This window comes from Pezoporus flaviventris, unplaced genomic scaffold (genome assembly GCF_033815535.1).
Source record: "Pezoporus flaviventris isolate CSIRO_AGI_PZ_B2104156 unplaced genomic scaffold, CSIRO_AGI_Pfla_v1 ptg000036l, whole genome shotgun sequence".
Classification (NCBI taxonomy): Eukaryota; Metazoa; Chordata; class Aves; order Psittaciformes; family Psittacidae; genus Pezoporus; species Pezoporus flaviventris.
In genome coordinates this window covers 25639671-25664578 of record NW_026892584.1, presented here as the reverse complement: position 1 = coordinate 25664578, position 24908 = coordinate 25639671, and the positions used below count along the sequence as shown (strand labels likewise).

General features: G+C 39.4%; 2 protein-coding genes and 1 long non-coding RNA gene across 6 annotated transcripts in view; 1 reads left to right on the top strand and 2 right to left on the bottom strand.

The window, feature by feature from the left end:
* Positions 1-9304, bottom strand: part of MIA2 (MIA SH3 domain ER export factor 2) — a 35439-nt gene extending 26135 nt beyond the window's left edge. For 2 of the 3 annotated variants that reach the window (XM_061463564.1, XM_061463565.1), the window contains exons 1-6: positions 9077-9304; positions 7442-7575; positions 6041-6127; positions 4570-5704; positions 2234-2452; positions 2001-2098 (exon numbers count right to left, since the gene is read on the bottom strand). In XM_061463564.1, the coding sequence (XP_061319548.1) occupies positions 2001-2098; positions 2234-2452; positions 4570-5704; positions 6041-6127; positions 7442-7575; positions 9077-9191 (1788 nt within the window). In that variant the 5' untranslated portion in view covers positions 9192-9304. Of the gene's footprint in view, positions 1-478; positions 561-2000; positions 2099-2233; positions 2453-4569; positions 5705-6040; positions 6128-7441; positions 7576-9076 lie in introns of those variants that run through there. The other variant, XM_061463568.1, reaches the window with a different exon arrangement.
* Positions 5-19120, top strand: LOC133274414 (uncharacterized). Of its 2 annotated transcripts, XR_009745139.1 has the most exons (4): positions 5-115; positions 8189-8883; positions 11491-11648; positions 18839-19120. It is a non-coding gene; the product is annotated as an uncharacterized LOC133274414 (long non-coding RNA). The 2 variants fall into 2 exon arrangements; XR_009745138.1 differs by lacking the exon at positions 11491-11648.
* PNN (pinin, desmosome associated protein) lies at positions 14990-24790 on the bottom strand. Its single transcript, XM_061463569.1, has 9 exons — positions 24572-24790; positions 24134-24205; positions 23172-23240; positions 21959-22031; positions 21780-21874; positions 19775-19850; positions 17922-18077; positions 17701-17839; positions 14990-16652 (listed from the first exon to the last, which is right to left on the bottom strand). The coding sequence occupies exons 1-9, from the start codon at positions 24682-24684 to the stop codon at positions 15364-15366; spliced, it is 2082 nt and encodes a 693-aa protein (XP_061319553.1). The 5' UTR covers positions 24685-24790; the 3' UTR covers positions 14990-15363.
* Between the last annotated feature and the right edge of the window lie 118 nt (positions 24791-24908).

Genomic DNA, 24908 nt, shown 5'->3' with positions numbered 1-24908 from the left:
TGGGAGAAGCCGGGAGAACCTGAAGGGGTCGGCAGATTGTACCACTGCGACAGGAATGGTGGCGCAACACCGCCGCCGGGGGGGAACGGAGCGGGAAATACTACTGCCGAGTGAGGTGAGAGGGCGACGGGGGCAGCAGCCTCCGGACCTCACGGCCCTGCTTCCACCGGGAGCGGGGGTGCCTCTGGCCGCGGCTTCAAACTACGGAGCCGGCAGGGCCGGGGGCAGGTGCGCCTCAGGGGTGCCGTCGTCCTCCCGGCGCAGCCGGGTTCGGCTGTGTTGCGGATCTAGGGAGCCGCTGAGTCTCCGGGACCCCTCCCGCCAGACTCTGCCCTTCACACTCCGACGAGAAGGACCGACAGCTGCCCTCAGCGTACAGCCACCGCACCCCACCCCCCCTTATTCTGCTACTGACGTTGCCCTGCTGGCCCCGACCCTACTCCTGTTCCTCCTTAAAGTTACGCGGAGGGATACTCACCTTCCCTTCGGCACCTGCCGCGTCCATGCGTACCCGGGCGGCAGCAGCCCTTCACAAAAGTAAAACGCTGCTGGCTGGGCTCGGGATTGGCCTGACGAGCGGTAGACGTGCCACCCCAAGAGGCGGGCAGCCCGAGCTCGCACTAGCGCGGGGCGGGGCGGGCCGCAGGTGGATCAGGGTGCAGCCGCGGCCTCCTCACTGCGCGCAGGCGGGAGGCCGCGGCCGCTGCTGCTGCCCGACCGGACCTGCTCGGGAGGAGCTCGGCGAGGGTTTGGGCTGAGTTCTCTGTGAAAAATCGATCGTACTGGGGCAGCTGGCACACAAATGCAGGGAAAGATGCGAGAAACAGCAGCTGTAGTGCCACAGAGCAGCGGGGTCTTCTCATCTCGTTCACTAGGACTGTTCTGATATCGTATTTATTTTGTTAAGTTTTTACCTGTACTTAACTGCACTTTTTTTGTTTGTTTGGTTGGTTTTGGTTTTGTTCCCCCCCCCTCCCCCCTTTTCTAAGATATGCTAACAGAATATTCACAGTGCAAGAGTTGAGTGTCTTGCCTGAAAAGCTGGTACCACCTAAGAGAAAGTGATCGGTAGAAGGTGGAAGTGGCTTTTTTAGCTGTGTCAAACAATACAAGAACGATAGCAGTGAACTATCAGTGATCATCGAAATCCAGTTCATAAGGAGAACAAAGCAAAGCTCTTCAGTTTTTGTCTCCTTGGTTGCAAAATTTAGCCAGAATCTATAGAATTTGATACTGGAAATCAGGAACAAATTCATGTGGTGGTTAGTTACCAGTCAAACCAAAGTAACAAAATTAAGTTTACCATATACCACTTTAGCTGATATGACTTTCCTTTTTAGAGATGACAGTGCAACACTGTCTCCTTTTCCTCACACACCTCTGACAGCATTGTTTCTTGTGCAGTTTATGTCCATTAAAGTCCACCTTCACTCTGTCCCTATATTTGATATTTAAGACATCCCCATAGCACTCATAATCCCATTTTGTGTTGCATATATTTGCTTAGACAAGTTTTTTATGCAGTTTTGAACTATGGGGATGTTTGGAATGAAGGCTTTGAAATTTTTAAAGACAGTGGAAGTATTCTGGTTATTTTACTCATCCTAACCTGAACTTTCTAAGTCCAAGCAAATCTAATGAGTACTGTCATGGGAATTAGAGGGAGCTGTGAGTTTCATTAAAACAAAACCAGAAACAACAAAAAGCTGGTATGTTGACCACCGAGGTGTTTCATGGCTGTTATATGAAAAAAGCTAACACACTGAGGCCATCGGATTCTGCAGTACCAGTGACAGAGGCAGATGAATTACAGCTAACCTTAAATTTTCTTGTTCTTTCTCATTTAGCATACCCCCCAGAAGCAAGGGGACTGCAAAGGGTTTATTTAAAAGGCTCTTTTCTTTTTTTTTTTTTCTTTTTAGGAGATTTGTTGCAGAACATAAGCAGTAACTGGCTTAATGTTGCATTAACATCAATACTATAACATGAAGAATTCTTACCTTTCTCATAGCACTTGTTACGGCCAAAAATACAGATCTGATTGATTCCCTGATCTCAAGATCATTCAAGCACAGAAGTATCTGATACACCCAGCCTCCTGGTTTGTTCATATGTAAAAAAAAAAAGAGGAGGAAAAGAAAAAATGGTTTTACATGACAATTGTCAATGTCATTACAACTGCTTTTAATACTGCAAATATATTTTTCTTACAGTTAAGAAACTTAATGCTTACCATTACTTGGGACATAGTTCTGGATGGCATCTGAGAAGGGCTTTTCAACATCAAGTGGAGAGTCAGCTACTGAACTGTCCATTTTTTCTTCAGAATTTTCTGAAGGAATCACTATTGCTTTTGAATATCGGTCACTGCCGCCTTCACTGACTGCGGCTGCATTCATTTCATATTCCTTCTCTGGTGTTTCTTCTAGTAGCTTTCTTCTACTGCCTACTCCTGCAAATAGTTATGAAGGGAAATCATGCTTATTTTCAGAGGATTCAATTTAGACACACTTTTATGAGATATTAACCTCTACCAAGATTTTCATTTTTTGCTTATATTTTCCTCAAAGGCAAACACTAGAGTGCTACATGAGAGTAAAAAATATGCTAGAGATTTATGATTTAAGAAATACTTGTTCAAATAGTGGGCTCTACAAACTTTGAAAGATAAAGCTAAAGCTTAAAAGCAAAACTTGTTCAAGAAAACATCTGCTTATTTTTGATAATTAGCCTGTAGATTCCCTGTTCAGGGTTAGTAGGTCTCTTTCTTACATTATCCCAAATACAACTGGGAAAACCTTTACAAAAACAACAATTAAATATGCCATGTAAGATTAAAGATTAACAACTTCTCACAAGATAACAAACTTCACTGCGAAATACAAGAAACCACAGGCATGTTCACGGGGAAGTATAACTGAAGGCACCTTGCTGCCTCAGTTTTAGTGATTTGGAGTAAATTTCTTGAAGCCAATAAAGTACTGCTTCCAAAAAAATACCATTTACAGATTGATTCATTTTTTAACAAATTGATTAATTCTGTGCTTCACGACAGTACTGGCCAAAGATGCCACAAATAGTCCAATAGTCAAAAGACAAAAAGAGTAACTGGCTTTCAAACAGCATTCGACTGCTTTGACTTTCTTAGATGTTTCCAGAGTCAGTTGGTTCATTAACACATAGAGTTGTCTTGATGCCCAAATGATTATCTGCAGTTCTTGGTATTTCTCTATAGCTTAGTAATTTGCCTTCTGAATTTACAGATTCTTGAATACACAAGTATGGGTTTGGGGTTTTCCTTTACACTCTTTTAATGGTTTCCATATTTTATTTTCCCTGTAGATGAGTTGCAATTTTCACTCTTATTTTAAAAATTTAATTTTGAAAGTAAATGTAGAGAATCTTTGGAGACAGTTCATTACAGTAGCCTTTTATATTGGCATTTTCCTGACTTTCACTACTCTTAGAAACATTTTTTTCAGCACTGGAATCTAAACAAGGGTACGTATTGTCTCTGAGATGCTTCAGGTTGCACTACTGTTTCAACAGTGTCCTGATTTCTGCTGGGATAGAGTTATTTTTCTTAGCTGGTGCAGTGCTGTGTTTTGGCTTTAGTCTGAGAATAATACTGATAACACACTGATGTTTTAGTTGTTGCTAAGCAGTACTTACTCAAAGTCAAGGGCTTTTCAGTTTCCCATGGCCTGCCAGCGAGGAAGGGCACAACAAGCCGGGAGGGAGCATGACCCAAAGTAGCCAAAGGAATATTCCAAACCACAGAAAGTAGTGTTCAGTATAGAAACTGGGGAAAGGTGGCCAGGAGCCACCAATTGCTGCTCAGGGGTGGGGTGAGCATGGGTCAGTAGGTGGTGAGCAACTCTACTGTGCATCACTTGTGTTTACTGGGGTTTATTCCTTTCTCCCTGTTATCTCCCTGTTATCTCCCTTTTCATCATTATCTTTATTTCAATTATTAAACTGTTTTTATCTCAACACACAGGATTTGTCTTTGCCCAATTCCTCTGCCCATCTCACAGGGGGCTGGAGGGGAACAGGCAAGCAGCTGTGTTAGTGGCTTAGTTACCAGCTGGGGTTAATAGTGATGCATTTGTGAAACATCACTATTGCTAAACTAATTCGACAAAACATTTTGCTTTTTCATTACTGTGTTCAGTGTTTTGTACAGCTAGTGAGCAAAACAGATTGCTTTCCTGAATTGCACCTGTATCTTCAGACAGCTCCTCCCTAGCTCTCTGACTTACTTATACTTTCATTGCTCTGTTACTATTTCCTTGTAACATGTTACCATAATTTTCAGTTTGAAAGGCTTCTTCACTAAAAAACACATCATCCTGCAAACTCTGCCCTTCGTTTCTCTTTGGCTGTTGAACTGTATGTCTGCAAAATGACTGAAAGAAAAGAAATGGCTCTGTTCTTCAGCTATGCCAGGCTTCTCATCTGTGTTTTTTGTCTGAGGGATCACAATTCTCCTATGATAATCCCTGCTGATTATAATATATATATATGTGTTACAATTAACAAATCTATTTCAGGTATTTGTATACCAACCTGACTGTCCATATTTACTTTCTGACTCCTGATTTCTCTTTTTAGCTTCAGTGTCTTTCAGCAGTTGGCTTTCTGATACCGAGTCTTGTTCTGAACCATAAGGTTCAATTGGCTTCTCTTTGTCACCTGTTGGCATATCAAAAAATAATTCTGTGCTTTTGGTGTCATTAAGAGTATGCACACTTGCTGCTATCTCCCCAGGATTTGGCATGTTTGAATCTATTATTTCTTGTGCATAATTCTCTTTATCATCTTCACCCATCACTGCTTTAACCATCTCCTTAGTTTTTTTTTCCATGTCTGATTCTTTCTGTTCTGAAGTCTGCACTTCATTATTATTTGCTTCATCCTGTGTTTCTCTGCTTTGCTGCTCTTGCACAGCAGTTGCAACTTTCTCAGCATGGACAAAATTAAGAACATTACTTAAATCCAAATTAAACCAATTTGATCCAGATTCTTGGCTTTCACTCTTTTCTTCTGTCAGTAACTCTGTCACTGCTGTTTCCTGTTCATTATTGAAAAGTTCAGGCACACCAGAAGCATCATGGATTTGTAGATAATTTTTTTCAGATGCCAAACCAACATCCACATTCTGTTCACCAAAATACAGGAAATCTGTCAGTCCACCTTGAAACCAAGCAGATGCTGGGGATTCTTGTTCCTCCTTCTCATTTGACTCCTGTAAATCATTTTCAGCAGTTACCATTATTTTTCTGCTTCGGTAGGTATTTTCTCCTAAGGGTTCTGTAATGGCTTTTAAGGGCTCTCCATTTTTATTTTCTGTGGTGAACCATCCTGCAATCCAGCTAGACCGAGTTGGAATGGGTTCTACTGGGAAACTGTTTTGCATTTCTGGCTTTTCAGTATCATCTCTTCTGTTCTCATTTTTCATAAACAACTCTTTGCTTACAGACTCCTCCTGAGTGTGAGATTCCTTGGAATCATTTTCAGAAACTGATTCAACCTTTTCTTCTTTTTGCATAGATTCTCTTGTATACTTGAAGAGTTCATTTTCATGCAGCTTTGATTCTGCATCAGATGATGAATATTCTCTTTCTTTGTTGTGATCATGTAATGCACTATTTTCATTTTCATAAGTGTACTTATGTCCATGAAGACAAAGAAAATCAGTTTCCTGAAAGAACAATATCAACTTTTAAAGTGTCTTCATTTGTAATTTTCTACAGCTCCATGTAGCACAGCAATATCTTTATTCTTTTTCTGTCTGTATAGTTATACATGCATATAACTTTACACAAAGGCCTGTAAATAATTATATTATTCCTAGTAGTTATGATTTATTAGATAAAAATTACTTTAAATAACAATAAACATGCAAATGGCACAATAATGAAAAAACATGTTTTGATTTATCTGAAATAAAATGCGCATTAACACTTTAATTTCTACCTGGATATTAGATTTTCAATTGCTGTGAATGACATTGGAAAATCTGGTGATCTTGGTTTACCTTAGTGAGCACTTCAACTTCTTCCACAGTAAAAACTTCCTCAACCTTCACAGCATCTTTTGGGAAATATCCAAAATCCTTTCCTTTCTATAAAAAATATAAAAGGAATGAGGACATTTGAGCTTCAGTGATAAGTATGGTAGGTGCTTGCGTTCATGCTAGAAAAGCATGAATAGACGCTAAGTTTATAGGGCTGCTTCCTAACCACTTACTTATGTTTGGGCAAAAGACTGGTTTATTTTTCCTTCACCGAAGTGTTCCATTGCCAGTTCAGACAGCAAAGGGAAGTATATTAATCCATACTGTTATTTTCTGTATTAACGAACACGTGTTTGCCAGAACTAAACCAGTAGCCTTAGCACTGCTTCAAGTGAAGACAGTGTTGTGAGCACAGATGGTCTCAGCCAGCTTCTACTAAAATTGGCTACAAATTTGCCATTGACTCAAGGGGGAGAAAAAATGTGCCTTGATAAGTCATGACCCATAACAAGCTACAAGAAAAGTAGGATATGAAATTCAGGTGTGAGGCCAGCTGAAGAGAAAATGGCAGTGAAGGTGGCAACACCACAGAAAGTTCATGATAATGCACAGAAGAATCAAGTAAGAGTCAGTCCAACAAAAAACCTAACAACCAACCACCAGCTTTACATCAAACCATTGCGCACAGCTTTTAAATAGAGGAATGCAACTTGGAAAGCAAAGAATAGTGAGGTGCCTGCAAAGATATTCTTGGGTGAAAAAAAGGAAGACAGAATTTCATCGTTACACAATAAATGTGATAGATCATTTACAAAAAAAAAAAGTTTACCAGTATCTTCTAGGTTTGAAGGACTGGCACAGTTTTACTAGCAGTTGGATTTGGATCAATGCATCTATTCCTTCTTAGCTATAGCATAACTACACGGCTGTTCTACATTATACATTGTTTGTACATTGTCAGTTGTTCCAAATCATTAAATATGCATAACTTCTCTGTGAACTTTCCTTGGGCACTGAACTATGAAGTCAGGTCCTAGTACTGGATTGCTGACTAAATGACTGAAAAACATTACTCACAGACCTGTAGGTAGGTACCTGACCTGATAGACCTGAATGTTTTTAAGGGAACCAGATTAAATTGTTATAGCCAAATGCTTAAAGGAAGGAGACAGAACACTTGGATTCTGATCCTGACTTTGTTTCTCCATGGGTGATCTTTGCCAAGATTTGATTTTACCTTTCTATATACAGATGACAACAGTGACCCATCTCCCAAATACTGTACTGACTATAATATTAACTGATGGTTAATATTACAGAAGAGATGGAAGATTCCCAGAAGCAAGCAGACCACAGTTGTTATGCTATTATTATACTAGCTAAATTATTTATGGGAAAAGTCTTTCAGATTGAAGTACTTACACTTCCTATCCACAAGTTTTCATTTTTCCTTGAAAGTTTGGAGTATACGATTATCTCTTCCCCTGTTTTGAAGTTAAGATACCGGCAGTCAGGCCCTAAGTAGTCTGTAGTGGCATGAACTCTGCTCATTCCCGCTGGAAAAGTATGTAGGAAGAATGAAACAAGTAAGTATAGCAGCCATAAGTCAGATAGGTTACTGAAGAAGTCTAATATATATAAATACATTAAAATGTTAATACATCATTGTATTAACATCATTGTTTATATGTTTACATTGTTTACAATTATTAACATGATTGTTAATACATCATTGTAACAAACATAAAATTGTTAATACATCAATGTGCTTTGTTGAGGCTAATGCATTTATATCATCAAGCAAAAAGCAGCCCTATCCTGTCTTCTTTCAGGGAGGAAAATACTTGTCCTATAAGGAAATTTTCCCATCCTTATTCAACAAAGCTTTCAAAGCCTAAATGCATGTGGAGAATTAGCACATTCAAGTACTAAACCCAGATCTAAACAGCTAAAAAATATTTCCCAGGCATGTTTATATATTTTAGAAATTCTAAGTTAAATCTAGTAAATATTTCAGGGATTTTGTCCTCTATATTGAATACATTTATCTTATAAAGAAAATAAGTAAGTTTAAGCACTATAAACCTTAAACATGTTGTCAAAACAAAGTTTCCAATTCAGTTTGAATGACTTCAAATTCTCTTTGTCTTCACCCCTGCCTCCCCACAGAAACCACCACTACTCATGTACTCTGGTCAGTTTGGAGCCCATTCCATACAGTGTTCTACAAAGACAGACTTCTCTGAGCATCCAGACTGAAGTCAGTGTGGCTGACTGTAAGAGTCCATCACCAATCTATCTCTTCCACTTCAAGGTAAGCTGTCCATATGGAAAAAGTAACAGTTGAGGCTGCCAGACCAGTGGAGGCAGCTTAGAAACAGTTTCAACTACATATGATTATGACAGGCTTCACAATGGTAATCAACAGATAATAAATGGGGCATTGTTTATTGCTGCCCACTTGTGATTCAGTGGCTCCACCTTACACAGAGCTGTCACTCTCCAGGAACTGCATAACTACTCACTGCTCTTAGTTCATATTGAAGAAGAAAAAAATAAGTAAAGAAGGTATACTGTCAGGGTCTTTTGTAAAAACAAACATTCCGCTTGCAGTATAAAATCCTGGAGTTTTGCAGAATGGGCTCTGAATGTACTCTGAACCCAAGGCATACAGTTTTCTCTCTCAGCCTAGAGCCTACCTTTTTTTTTTTTTTTTTTCATTTATTTTGTACCTGTAAAGAATGAGTTTAAAATACTTTAAAGGTGCTTTGTGCGGCCCGTTTTGAGAAAACTCGAGAAAAATCAGCCATTCAAGAGTATTTTCACTGAACTTTGATCTTTATGTACTTACACAACGCAATCTGGTAAGTATTTTTTTCTGGTTTTGTTTGAAAAGTTTAAGCCTATTGCTCATAAACTTACTATATTGATAACAAACATTTTCTGTGGTTACTAATTTTCAGCCTGTTTCATTGCTGATTTAAACATTATGGTTTGTAGCAACTGCACATATACCATAGACTCCTTTTAAAAATGACAACAAACTTTTTTACTTACTCTCACATTCCTGGTCACCACACTTCTTCCATTCTGAAAGTACGGTTGTACTCTGCAGACTTGCTGAAAATGAAATTACTAAAAGCAAAATTCTCTGATCCAAGATCCTTGACATTTTAGATTAAATCTGGAATGCACTGAAACTGGAAACTGCATCAATGTGCAGATAGCAAGAACATTATTTTTCTTAGCCTAACAAAACATTGCAAATAAATTTATAAACCTGTTTTCCTTCTCTCATCTGTTTAAATAGCAGTACACTCTGCTAACCTGCTCGGCAAAGTCAGGTGTCCTGATCATACACACATATTTAATAATTAACTATGTTCCGATAGCTAGGCTGATGTTTTGAATAGAGAAACTAGTTCTGGTCACATCAAAATTTAGTGTATCAGACAGCTTAATTTGTACTGAGCTTGTGAAAGACTGTTAGCAGAAACTCAGCAAGAGCTTTATTAGGATTTTTTCTGGATTATGAATGCATTTTTAAAACACATCTTTCATCTGATTTTAAGGTGGACTGTCAATTTCATGCTTATATTGAGTTGCATGATTGCTAGTATAGCTACTGACAGTTTTCTAGCTTTTTTTAACAAACTATATTTTGCAGGCAGTGATATATTTTAGATAATAGGCGATCATTGGAAACTTTGAACAGAATATTTTTCCACATATTCTGTTGAAATTTTCTCATGCACTTGATGCAGAATACAATCCCTTAGCACAGGGAATACTTTCTGAACTCCAGAGTCTTTTAAAGGCAGTTTTCAGTCTCTTGAGATAACTAGAAAATCCATATGCTGTCTCTACATCAAGTATCACAGAGCAATATACCAAAGCTAAGCAGATGATATGTCCTGGTTTTTAAGGAAAACCCTCTGCTTCTTAGCAACCTATTATCCAATATGGATAATGCATTATAAATAATATTTTCTCAAATATGGGTTATGCTTTAAAATAGTGATTATGCAGGGACTTATACACTGGTGATGTTAGGTATCAAATTATGCTATAAATGAAATCTTGCAGAGATGTTTGCATCACAAGTAAGCTCAGCTTCAAAGGTTTTGCATTGTTGTCCTACACTTCCTTGGTGACCTAAACACAGTACCTCTAATTTGCGTACAAAAGGGGCTTCACCCTTCCCACTCTCCTGCGTGTGGTAGCTGCTCCTCTCTCTCGATAGCTGCATTCCTTCCCAGCCTGATAGTATTTGCAGTCATATGCTTCCTGCCCCTCCTTCAGTCTCAATTATGACTCACATAGAATTTGCTCTGCTTTCTCTCTCCATGAACCTAAGCTGTATCCTACTTGCAGCATAGTTCCCCCTCCCTCCACGGAGTTGCTCCGCAACTCAAACCTGCCAGACGCTTCTGCTTAGTCTGATCTACTGAGCCACCAAACTGGTCATCTACTTGTAACTGGGAGGGGGCACAAAGTGCACCAGGGTCATGTTAACCTGCAAACAAAAACATCACAGTAAATGACATGTTCTCCAGTTGCAATCTAACACTTTGGCCCCTTCCTTCACCACATGACCTGGTAGTCAGACAGGCCTATCCTATGACCTAGCACACCAGCTGCCTCTGCTGTTAGGTAATCCACCAGAGAACTGTCCTGGGCACCTGGGAAAATATGCTAGAGATCAGCAAGCCTCACTCGCTCCACTCAAATTAGCTCCAATGCAGCCCCATCCCCAGCATCAACATTCTCTTAATCTTGTGTGGTTTAGGGAGTCAGTGATTTGGGACCTTCCCTGGGGTCTTCTAGGTTTATCTGTAGGAGGTGTAAGGGGAGAAATGGAATACCAAGCAGCTAAAACATGACAAACTCAAAGAAATGGTGAGCAGAAAAGCAGGTGGTGAGGTTTTTTGGTGGTTTGTTTTCATTCCCAAATCTCTACAGATTAGGACCAATTGATGAGAAGATACAAAAAACGTGTATTGGGGAAAAAAAAAAAAAGGACAACATTTTTATCCCACCAAGGTTAACAATGGCTCAGAAGAGTCTTTTATGTTGCAAACCAACCATAGAACATGGGATGAAGCCCAATAGTGGGCCTAGTTTGTGTGGGAGAGCAAACTATCAGACCCACACCTTGGGATCTTCACACTGCGTTTGTCAAAAAAGCTCTGAAAATGGCTCTGACTTCAGTTTCACGTTGATACCCAAACTAATTCTCAAGGTTTTATATGGAGATAAAATGTTGCCTCCCGCCTTGGCTACTCAGTTTCATCTATGTCTTCTTTTTTCAAGTAGCCTAGTCTCAAGTCATTCTAGGCTTGAAGCTATTAAAAGGCTAATGAGCACTGCTCTGATCCTTGTTCTGTATTATTTGTTCCACTAGTAACCTCAGTAGGAAATCATTTATATAAAATACTGTTTTCTTCTGGGTGTATACCCTATAATTGCAGGTGTTACACACACAGAACTTCTAATCACCTTTGAACTACAGTCAAAGATAAAGATTCAGGGAATTTATCATAGCTGGATTCCAAAGGACAAAGTTGAAAGCTTTATAGCAGATAGAGATTTCAGTGAACTTCTGTTCTGCAGAAATGAAGCAACAAATGTAAGTACTATTACACACATGAAGACAAACAATACAAATGAAAAAGATCTATTTCCAAGAGCTTTCATTAGGATGAAACTATTAACTTTTATTTGCAATGACATCTTGTTAGCTACCAAGCTAGAAATGCAGAAATCCCTTACATTAAAATTCACAGAAGGATCAATTTGGGGTTACCGGTATAATTTAGATAAACTGAGTAGTGTGGCACCCTGAATGGCTTTTAAGACATTGCTTTGTATAAGCAGAAGAGATACTGCATTTCCTAGACTATTCAGTATCTGCATTAACAATGAAGATCCAAAAGCAAATAATAAATTGGTAAAAATTCTCCTAAGTACATTAAAGTCAACATCTATTTTATAATAACAACAGTACATACAGCTTTGGTTATATTCTTATGATAGCACCAAAGAGCTCCATACAGAATGTAGGGTTTCACTGTGTCAAATATTGCACTAATCCATAGAAGAATATGGTCCATGGCAACAGCACTTCAAAACTATACTTCTCTTGGCTCTGGAGGTTTGGATGAAAATATAGATCAAATTTGACACTGAATAAAATGTTAAAAAAAAAAAATCAAAATCTTTCTGGTATGACATTTATCTTTTAAAAAATAAGTCAAAGGAAGAAAAGGAACACTACTTCACTCTTCCAGTTAGACAAATCTAAACAGGTAACAGTCATTCATCATGCAGATTTAAACCAACTTTTTCAGCCAGGATGACAAATAGAAAAAGCCATATTGTTCTTTTGTTACAAAATCAGTTACAGGCATGAAAACTCACAGTGCATTTCTAACAAATCATGGAATTTATGCCTTGTATTACCTCGAATCTTGATAATACGTTTCCAAGCTTCGAATGCCTCATGTTTTGCCATGTAATAGAACACTATCACCTAGTAACAGCTGCCTGAACAGGGTTTGTGGTAACACACAGGTTTGCTACAAAACTGGGATGGGGGAAGAGGGAAGAAATCTCAAAGAGCTAAATTTTATCCTCCAAAACACAGATCTCCATGTATTACCCATACCCCACTGCCACAGCATGTGATCCCATAATAAATATATGTAGTACTCAGAGAAATACTTCCTTGAGCAGGAAAACTCATTTTAAAGATCTCAGGCACAGATAAAATGAATAGGTTTGCCTGTTGTGCCAACAGTAATGGCTGCAAAATCAGCAGCTGAACCTGCACCTCAAAACTACAACTGGGACCTAACAACAAGACCAGTACTGTCAGGATAAACAAAAGATGCTCTAGAAATCTATTTGCAAATACACTGGGTTTGAAAATTAATTTTCCTGTAGGGGGGTGTTTAGTTCACCGACTTTCCACACAAAAAATATGTTCCAATTTTCTCTGAATACACACAATGAAGCTGTTCTAAGCACAGATGCCACCTTAAATAAAGGAGCAGGAATTTGAAGAGATGTACCCTTATAGGAACGTCATGTTTCAGCCTCTAACAGTTTAACCATGGCAGTTTCTTCTAACAAACTTTAAACTACCAGCCTTGTACTCGGCAACAAAGCCCCTGTATCTTCACCTTGACAAAGATACAGTCCTGCCTGCAACATACCCAAAACAACATAACCAACCCAATCCCAACTTCCGTTACCAGGAACCACCACATTATTTTTTATGAACCCTGTTAATTCGCACCTCTGAAACAGTGGTTTTTCACCATCAATCTGTGTGACTGCAGTATCAGCCATTAAAACCCATACGGTACATGTACTAACAGCAGTGAATCACCCAACTAAGCTCAAAATAAGAAACCTTAAAAATACCCAATGTCAGGGTGGAGAGTGAGGCTTCCAAAAGCAATGTGAAATGTGAAGTTAGTTGAAACATGTAAGCCAGTAACATTTACTCAGCTACTTAGTATAAAAGTTCATTCCCTGTGGTAAACTGCTGTTTGTCTTCAATAAGGCATTTGAATTTGTGGTTGTCCTTCAAAAAAGGTGGCACATTAAATCATATTCCTTTGAAAAAGGATATGGTTGGAGACTGAACAAGAACGAAAAATGATTCTCAGTTGTAGAGAAGCAGAGGCAAATAGAATACTCATGTGACAAATGGACTGAAGAATCAGAATAAGGTCTTAAACTTGTTGAGGAGAGCCTGAGGAACCATCTCATTGCTTTTATTTGTGCTGAAAGAACACTCCCACTTCATCCCTTGCTAGACATATTTGTTGAAGTCAGGAAGTTCAGCACTTTATAACACAAAAGACTGTCACTACTCTGAGTTCAGACAAAAAAATCCCAAAACTGACACTGTCCCAATGTAGAACTTTCCAAGAGTCTGCTCTATGTTCCAGAAAAATGGGGCATATATGGCATTTCTTACACTAAAAGAAGCTTAAATCTCATTTCCATTCCAAAATCTCTCTTGGACTACCTGATCTGCAATATGAGACTTCTTCCTGCCAAGACAACATGGATTATAGCAGTGTTTCATATTCAGTAAACAGGCATTAACTGAAGCCTATGAAAACAATTTTGAATACAGAGCTTCTAAGGTACAGCCACCTGTAATTATGATTCACACTTTAAATGTAGAAAGACTAAGGAAATACACCTGTGCTACAGAAAACATCATAGGCATCAAGAGTAGTCTACAAAGCCACATTTATTTGCACATGTACAGAACAGCAACATGTTATTGTTTTCCATACAAAATTATATAAAAACAGTATTCACCTTCATGGATAAACACCATACCACTTCCAGTTGTATTAAACACATTCAGAAATCATTCTTGCACACACATAACATTAGTATTAGGTAGTCCCAGGTAACTCCAACACTGCAATGTAATTATTCCTAGTGGTATGAGGGGGTCAAATATTAGTCTGTAGCTAAAATAAAGGGAATCCTGGTTGAGAAGCAAGCTGAAGTCTTTCGTCCACTGGCCATCAAAGCAAGGAACATCATTAAACAGATTAACTGTCTCCAGAACATAGATGTACATACTACCAAAGCACCTGCAGATGGCAGATAAGAATGGTATTCCAGACTGACTTGAGCTATCTTGGCAATGTTAACATTCTCATCTAATCACTGCTTGCCTATGGATAGGAAAAAGTTTTATAAAAGTGGAAGACGGAATTGAGCAAGAGCTTGTGATTACACAACAAAAAAGTATAGATTCAAATCAATTATTTTCCCTTCCTACCCAGCACTGGAGAGATTGCTCCCTTTACTGGGTCTGAAGATGCCCAGTCTCACAACAAATAGAAGGGAAAAGCAAAATTTTACATTTCCTGCAATATTGCCTCCCTACATATGATCTAAAGGGGGAATTTAATTGTCAACAGGACATTTCAATTTATTTAAAATGCACATTTATTTCTACAAAATAAAAAGCTGTATGATACAGAAGCGATCGCACCTACTTAAAGATTTGCCTATTAAAATATACAGAGGACCTTAATGAGTACAGGATATTTAAAAAAAGATGCAAAGGAGTGTTAATCCTTTATTTTTACATTTTCAGGAACTTCACAATGTTTTGGTAAGTAACCTTTTACAAAATTATGTAAAAAGTACAAGAATGCCTGATAAACAGTCTGCATTTGTTTTCCAAAAGATTTTTTACAGCATGCAATTCTTAAGGCAGCCTTCTCCTCCTTACAAGGAATCCTTTCATTCAAATAATCTTCCGCTGCAAAGATTACACTAAGGAAGCTTGGTCTCTTCTGTTAACGCCTTTTGTCTTTCCTGTCTGATTTACGATCTCTTTCACTCCGTGAAGTTCTCTTCCCTGACCGACTACTTTCTGATATGGATCTCTTTCTGTCAGATCTTGAACTTTTATCCTTTGAGCTTTTGGTATCTCTACTCCCACCTTTTGAAGACTTGTGACTTCTGTCTACTCCTGAAGCATCCCTCCGCTTTCTGTCTGTGCTCCTTCTGCGTTTTCTATCTCTGTTATGCCCTCTTCCTCGGCTACGACTTCTACTTCCACTACTGCTAGAGCTACTGCTGCTACTGTCCCTGCTAGTACTTCCACTTGTAGTGCTGCTGCTGGTGGAACTACTCCGGCTGCTAGTGCTGCCAGTGCTGGAACTACTTCCACTACTAGTACTGCTTGAAGTACTACTACTGCTACTGCTGCTGCTACTATGGCTATGAGTCTTACCAGTTTTGTTCCCTGCCCTACCCCTGCTTCTACTCCTCGTCTTACTCTTAATTTCTACACTGGGTGTCTGATTCTGCTCTGTCTGTGCCTCAACTACCTTTACAGACACCACAGCATTTTCATCCTTGTCTGCCTGGGGCTCTGTATCCTGAGTGGACTGAGACAACTGAGGTGACTGTGACAGTGGCACAGACTGTGGCTGAGACAGAGGCTCAGCCACAGGTTCTAGCTGACCTTCAGGTGCCTTCTCTTGTTTTTCTTCAGGTTCAGCTTCAATTTCTGGTTTGGTACCTTTCTCCATCTTGGGAGAAGGCACGTTACACCCTTTTTCTGGCTGAGCATCACACTCTGTTTCTGGTTCCACTTCCTTGCCATTTTCATTTTCTACAGCTTCTATACCACCTGCATCATTCATTTCAGCCACATCCTGCTCATTATCCACTGGCTGAATGTTTTCACTTTCCTCTTTTACAACTGTGACCTCTTCATGCTGACCATCCTGTTGCTTGTCATTCTCCCTCACCTCAGTAGCCTCTTCTACCTTAATCTCCATTTCATGTTTCTGTTCATCCTCTTCCTGTTCTTTCTCTGCATCACTATGCCCTGAACCTGTTTTTCCCTTCTCCTCCCCTACCTCTTCCATTTCTACATCATTGTGCTGATTACCTGTCTCCAACTCTTCCACCTGCTGAGGCATCTTACCCTCCTCCTGCTCCTTGTTCTGTTCTTGCTTCTTTTCTTCATTCTGCACCTCCTGCTGTTCTTTTTCCTTCACAGACTGTCTTCTGGGCCTGGCTTCCATTTTGTTAATCTGCTCCGCAAATTCATTTCGCCTGCTTTCAAAGAGTGCTAGGGAACAAAGGCATAAATAGTAGTTTCAGATAATGCATAGACACTGAAGTCTATGTTCCCCTTAACTGTAAGCTAGTAAGTTATCAAATTGTTTTCACTTATAAGTACTGCATCTTTACTCATTCTGAATTAGGAAGCCATTCATGCATAATGAAAAAGATTGCTAGTTACATTAAGAAAACAAAGCAAAAGGAATAGTGACAGCTCAGCTGAGCATCAGAACAGTAAAGCCCTAAATCTAAGCTAACAAAAAGAATTTTTGACTTCGCTTACATCAAAAATCCAGCCAAAAGTATATCAAAATAATAACTGAATTTCCTGGTATTTATTTATTAACAAGGTTATACTTCCTAAGGTAAACAAAAGACAGTAAGAATTAGCAAAAAGCTCGTTAGGTATTAAGAAAGCTTAAATAATGTAAATACTCAGATGAGAGAGCTAGCTTCTCTTATACCCCAACCCCACATGATGAAGCAGCTCCTTAACAAAATAATAAAAAAACCCAACCCAACCCAAACCACCAAATACGTTCTCAGTTTGATAAAAAGGAACAGTAAGACTACCATCAACCGGAGTATTTTAAATTGTTTTCCAAAAGAAAAAACATAGTCATCCTGCGAAACAGAAATGAAGACACATTAAGGCAAAAAAAAATTACTATAAAGTTTAGTGCTGTGCTTAAGAAAATGCTTCTCATATCCTCAGTAAAATCCTGCATTTTCTCAGGTCTTCAATCCATAGAATCTGCTTTTTCAAAACTTAAGTTGCTGCACTGGTATACATCTGTGTAATAAAGCTAATTAATAGAAAGAACTGTTTTAAACGTATCTCTGTGATCACGCATATACCCCTTTTGACTTCTCTTGAAAGAATCAAAGCACATCCGACAAAAGTCACTGAAAGAGTCATGTTCACTTATGATGAACACCTATGCAAGAACAGTTTGTCCTGAAATGTATGTATTTCAGCACAAGCTTAAAAGAAATTTATACAGCAAACAAAGGGAGGCAAGAAGAAGGGCCTTTGTATCACAAAGGCCACTTACCATTCATCTTTTTCTGTGAATCTTCCATCAACTTCTGCGTAGCAGGACACATTCTGCCAGGTATGTAGAATAAGTGGGGTTTTGTCTTTGTTCTTATGTATTTAATTATTTTGGCATTATGTTCATTCCATTCTTCTTGCTGAGAAATGAAAGAAAATAACCCTAAAATACACAAGAACAGTTTAAACAGGAGAAAGATCACGAGCAAAGCTAAAACTCACCAACTGGGCAAGCTCAACTTTTTGCTCCAGTAACCGCAGCTCTGTCTGTTTAGCACGTCTTTCTTCAAACAGTTCTCGCCTTTCATTTTCAACTTGCTTTCTTTCTTCCTCTGCCTGCACTTCAAGTTTTTGTTCAATTTCTTGGCGTCTCTTTTGCTAAGATAGACAAAGAAATATCTTAAATATTTTTTCTAAATCAAGAAAGCATTCTAGTTTGGGCCACTTAAAATTTTTATTTACACCATTAAAGGCATTCCTAAAGACCCATTAAGAAGCATCTCCTAAACTACAAATAATGGAAGAAAATAGTGTCAGTGCTTGCTGGCACCTCATTTTTTGTGGGTTAACTATAAAATTACAGGGCCCTATTTCTGTCTGATTTTTTATCATTCAGTTTGGATTTGAATTTTCAGTACAAGCTTCAATATGTTCCCCCACCCCCCCAATGGCAAAAAAGAGAGAAATAGATTTCATGTATTCCACTTGGAGGGGAAAAAGTCAACTTGCCCAGACACAAATGAAGTACTGCAGACTGGTGTTTGTGACCAACAAAACAAATTACATTGCAAATACTTCCAGTATATTAATTGCTAATTAGATATACTACTATAATCCAGGAATGCCCTGTTTGTATGTCCTACACAGCCATATGCTCAGATTGTACAATAGTTGTCTAATAAAGAACACATTTTAGCGCCTGAACAACTAAATAGCTATGTTGTAACACTTCTCAGGCCTCTACTTTGATTTATAGCAGCTTTTTATGTATGAAGAGAACACTGTCTACACAAATTCTCAGAAAAATGTTGCAAAAAGCAGTAACTCCTCAAAATCTCTTTATGCAAATACATACTACTATAAATTAGATAAGGACTCAGTTTCTAGACCATCCTCATCAGTATTTTCTTGTTCTAAAGGCAAGCAGGCAACAGAGAACTCTGGTCTTTTCTCATGTGCTACATCACAAGATAGATAAAACAGGAGGATATCAAAATACCACATCTGAAAGTAATCAATACCAGCACTGCAAGCCAGATATAGTAACACTACACAGAAAAGGTTTTAAGGACTTTGTATCTGCTTCCACCAGACTGCTGAAAGTAGAATTTCCAAACACTGTTTTTAATCTAAAGGTTTGTATCAACTGAATAACCCATTTAGGGCAAGTGTAAACAAATACTGTACCCTTCACAATTTAAAAGGACACACTAGGAATAAAGTTACCGCCATGCTATACGCAAGTTCTTTGAAATTGCCACTACACTAAGCAAAGCCTTCACTTCAGTACAATTACATGTCCGTTCATTAGAAGTGGGTATTCTTGTTATCCATACTCAGTGGGGGAAGCCATCTGTAGTCAAACAGATAGCAAGATACAACCACATATGTCTGTATACTTGATTGGTTATAATTTAAACATCTGGAATGCATCAGGGTGGGCACTGCTTCAGCAATACTGAATCACCGTCACTTACAGAAATATCCTATGGCCTATTAAATAGTTAACCTGATTAAATTCCATTTACTTTGAAACAATCCCCAAGTAAGTAAAACAAAAAGATAACCCACTTTGTGTTTTCAATATGGACAGCAATTAAAACAATCAGCAAAACCTTGCTTTTTCATTTCTGCAATGGTCAGAAAAAGTGCTGTGAAGTAATGAAATTGTTAGTGACCCTTTCCTGCCTCCCACACCCATTACACTAAACTAAACCAAACCAAACCAAAACCTATATGCACTTTTACCAATTTGTTGCACCTGCAGCTTGAGGAATTTTCATTCCTATATGAATCAGCTTAACCACACAGTTTTGCTTTATTATTTACAATCTGACAAAACTAGAAATAAATACCCTTTCAGTAGCAACTGTGGACTCCTGCTTAAATTTTTGAAGAGTGCCCATCAACAAGCCAAATATACGTCGATTCCTGAATTAAAAAAAAAAAAAAAAGTCGAGATTCAGTCCCAAGTCCCAAGATTTTTATTTCCATACAAATCAGAGAAATTTCCTACCTCAGAGACATTTATTTTTAAAGGCTCAGTATTACTCTATGCCAGTAGCAATAGAACACATATTGACTGTGCCAACAGTCAAGGATATAATTTACAGTGACATATCATATTCTGCTTAAGAGTAAGACACAGCTCTTATCCGTAACACTGCACAGATAGCACTGGAAAAATTTTAAGCTTGCACATTTTACATCTGGAAATAATGACACTAAGGAAATGTAAAAAAATTTTAAAAATTCAAAAGCAGAGAGTACTGAAGCACAGCTTGATTAAACACAGTGTGAGCCATCAATAAGGCAGTGAACTGGAAGGTCACTGGGCTTTCTGAAAAAACATATTCCCCCACCTCGCTCAGAGGATTAAAGAGAAATGGAGCCAAAGGGGAGGGGAGTTAAAGTTTATCTGTCACAGTCTGCCTAACAGTATCTTCCACTGCAACAGACACTGCACTGTGGGATGAAACCTGAACTGCTCTCATCCAGTTCTTCAAGGAATTCCCTTCTTCTGAACAAGAACTAATTGCTTGCACTTCATCTTGTCTTTCTTTACTGCAAGAGGCAGACTCTTATTTGCCTTGAGATTTCTCATTTAAGAAAGCAAATGCTACTCTCTTTACTACTCTACTACAGTGGCACAAACCTGACATGGAAAGGTAAAGGTACTTGTATATTAAACAGTAGAAATAGAAACAAATGAAGATTTGAGACCCAGAGATTACTTTACTCAAAGGGTATCTCTATATGAGTGACATCCCAGAAGACACCGAGCAAAAATCAAGAGTCCAATGGATGCTGTCCTCTTAAAGAACGTCTTTATACCACAAGTCATATAGAGACCAACACTGGTTTTCTCATCTTCCCAAGAGACTACTGAAGGGCAAAACAGTACAACTACGATTCTGAGGGAACAAACTTTTAGCACATGAATCTCTAGGAAGTCCACTAAGATCTCTGAAATTCCTTCTGTAAGGAAAGTTGGAAATTGGCGATGGAAGTAACAGCAGTCTGCTAGCAATGTTGCAACTATAAACAAAGCAAGTAAAGTGACTTTTCTGTGCTAACTGATCTGTGGGCATTATCAGATAAGCTAGTAAGTTCCTTATTCAAGTTCTTATCCTTCTACTTATTTGAGGCATGGGTTATTATTGCACCAGCAGAGTTGCAGACTGAAGCAGACAGAATCTAAGAGGTTGGACAGAGTTGCAAGTTTGCTTTTCCAACACCTCTTCCCAATAGAGCTGCACTTCAGCAAGAATTTTCAGGAGCTACCCTGACACAAATAAAATATGGGGGGAGAAGGAGAAAGATACATGTAGAAGGAATCTAAAAAGCGGGCAAAAGGACAGTTAGACTGTATACGCAATGAGTCTGAAACTAATAGGAAAAAAAATATGGTGGAACTTGGAACTACTGCTTTAAAAAGCCAATAAACTGCAACCCAACAAAACAAAAAACAAAAGAAAAGCCTCCTTCAAACAACAAAATAAATGATGTACCAAGACAGCTGTAACAATCCAAAATGTTAAATAACTACTGAAGCTATATGTATTTCTGTCTTACTCAAGGATGATCACTGGCAATAGCACTAGCAAACCTATTCCTGTAGGTGGCCTAAGAAGTAGAACTCCTGTCAGTTATGTGAACAATGTGTTGCTACTGCTCTGACGTATTTTGAGAGAGTATTAAAAAAAAAAAATTAAAATCAATTTTATACCACTATGGTACATCTCCAGCATCATCTCTGATACATAGCAGCATATGCACAATACTTCTAAAATGTAAAACTACTTCTTACGCTAGCATAGAGAAGTACTATGTTGGTGCTTAAAAGAGATTTCTGCATACCTCTGTTTTCCCTTCTCATCCATATTTTGATCTTGTATAAGGTCTCGACGTGTTCGTTCTTTGGAGGTAGCAACAACAGAAGATGGCAACGCTGGCTACAACAAAGAAAAATAAATTACTTCATTACTGCTTCAGAAAAGTACGTTGCTTCCTGCACAGCTCCATTTACCATGAATTACCTTTTTAATATCGTCATCCTCTGCGTCGCTTTCTTGGCGTGATTCTCTTCTTGTCCGTCGTTCCCCACCCAGCCTAAGAAAAAACATTAGTGGTCACTAAAGAACATATATGTAGGACAGCATCTGTTCTAACATGAGAAAAATACAAGACAGCATATCTAGACAGAAGAACCAACACTTCCAGCAAAATTCTCCCAACTGTTCTCATGACCAGTAAGTAGCATTTTACAGACAGAATCTACTGTTGGCAAAAATGAGTGAGAGAACACAGTTCAAGTTTTAACACAACTTGCACAATAAAGGAAGGCAGAAGAGCCCGCATCACTACCATGCTTGACTTTTTAAGATACCTTTGGAAACTATTTCTTGGTTTTGATGTTTTTATTTTTCTAAATCTCTAAAATGGCTACTGGTATAAGGGGATCATGAGACAAATTTAAATGTATCAAGATATAAAGGTTGGTATGATTTTTCAAATGGAAATAATATTTATGTTACGCAGCCAAATACATACAGAACGGGGGCAGAGCACTTACAACCTGAAAATTTGGATGAACCGAGTCTTTAATAAAGAACAACTACACAGTGTATTAAATAAAAGTTATTTTCAGCTTTCATGCTCAGCTTTGTGGCACAGAACTTTATACTACTGGTAGAGCTGTTTACAGTATTCATTTTGCATTAACTCAAAAATTCAAAAGTTTTGAATTTTTCAAAAGCTTGCTTTAGTCAAGAACTACCACTGCACTGAAGTGGCCATAGAATGAAGCTCTCTGTAATCAGTCACATCTGATCTGCACCCAGATGTGAATGCTCAAAATCTGAGTCTATGGTCACACTGTACGCATTCAATTTATTGAATGGGAGATCTCAGTCATAATTCGTGTCTACTGTAAAACAAATCTGAACTACAAAGCACAATTTTATACAGCCAACTGTACACAAAGTAAAAAAGAAAATTTCAAGAATCTTTGTATTGCTGTATCTTTTTGTTATTCCTATAATCTTTACATTGCTATAAAGTATGAAAAAAAGATTTCATCACAATTACCATAATCCAGATTTATTTCCAGTAACTCTTGAATACATAATGTTTAAAGAAGACAGTGAAAGTCATCACTTATTAACAGTTACTGAATCTACGTATTTTAAGTCTACTATTATAAATTCTCCTCCTGATAAAGCAAGTTCTCTGTATCAGTTTCACACCCACCTACTGGTTGCCCCTTCAAGATCCCTCTGTTTGGCTGGGGGTCCTCCTCCACTATCCGAGAATCCACGCCTAAATAGAAAATACTTATGATCTCAGAACAAGTTTGGCTAACTTCAGGCCCACCTTAAGCCTGCATAATCAAACTGTATTTTGGCTTTATGATTGTGATATAACAATAAATACTCAGCTGTATCATCATTCACTGTTACTACTGCAATAAAGCGTTTTAACATACTGCTTGGGGACCAACTAATTTAAACTTGAATTTTTGCACTCAATCAAGTAGCTACACGAGAACAAGGAGCTCTATGATGTTCAAGTGTTCGTATTTGCAATAATTTAAGATGTAATGAGCCTTAACCAGCAGTTTAATATTGAAATTCAACAAAAATATCCACTACATACTCCATTAAGGAAGAACTACTGAACAAAAGTTGGCCTTTCCATTCTACTTGGGAGAAAGGAGGAAAAAGATAAAAAGGAAATAAAATAATACACACACACCCCACACCCCCCCCCCACTACTGGGATTACCTACAAGTGTTTTAAAATTCCTGTCAACTTCAATTCTTACTATTCTCCCTGGAACAGTTACCAGTTTCTTAATTACTGAGAGACTGGTTTTGAACGATTTTAAAGAGACAAGGTCCCAGAAACCACATAACACCTCCCTTAACTTTCATGTTTCCCATTATATTTCAGGCTAACAGCTGAAAGCATTAGGGAAAACCATTAGTTAAAATTTGTTATAATTCAGAGTAAGAAGGTACTTTACATTACAGGTGGCGACATATAACCCCAAATGCCCCGTTGGCCCGCTTTGGTGCCTGCTCACTGAAACAGCAGTATACTAAGCAACGGGATAAGAGGAGAAACACAGAACAACCTAGTGCAAGGACAGCAAAGCAATGCCAGGGCAAAGGGTGGCACAAACCCCACTGCATATTTGTGCAGCTCCTTACCTTAGCAATAAGCTCCCACGCCCCCTACCTCCACCAGGGCCTGTGATGGCTAAGAGTCTGTTTTGAGGGGGCCTGCAAGAGACAGCGGGCGCTGTTAGCGGTACCTACCCGGTCCCCCCTGCCACGCCGCGCCGCAAGGCGCCTCTTCGGGGCGCTGCAGCTCGCCCAGCCAGAAGTGCCCAAGGCCATCACCGTTCCCCCCACCGCTTACGTCCCCGCCACGCCAGCCCCCCCCGTATGCTGCGCCGGACAAGGGTGGGTGGCCCGGAGCAGGGCGCGGGGGTCTGGCGGAGTGTGCGGGCAGCTCCTCGTCACAGCCCCCCCGCACGCCTCCCCCACTCTCCGGGACACCAGCAGGGCGCCCCACGGCTCCCTCGCCTCAGCCCCTGTCCCGGCCTAGCCTGGCCTGGCCGTATCTCGCCCCCCGGCCCGCCTCACCTCACATCATTGGGGTCCCTGCCCGTGAGCTTGCGGATGTTCTCGTCGACGTGCCTGAGGCTCTCCTTGGCCTTCTCCAGCTGCTCCTGAAGCGCGCGCACCGCAACCGCCATCCCGCCTGCCGCGCGGCCTACACGGGGCCGAGCGCAAGGCACCGCTGGGTAGCAAGAGGAGAGGCTCCGCCCACGCGCAGCCCGCCGGGAGGCCCACCACTCCGGCAGCCGCGGGCCAGGACGCCGCAGCCAATGGCCGCTCAGCAGCTGTCCTCCGATAGCCAATAATCGGGCACCAGAGGAAAGGGCACGTCCCGTGGAAAATGCTCCCCACGGCGTTCACC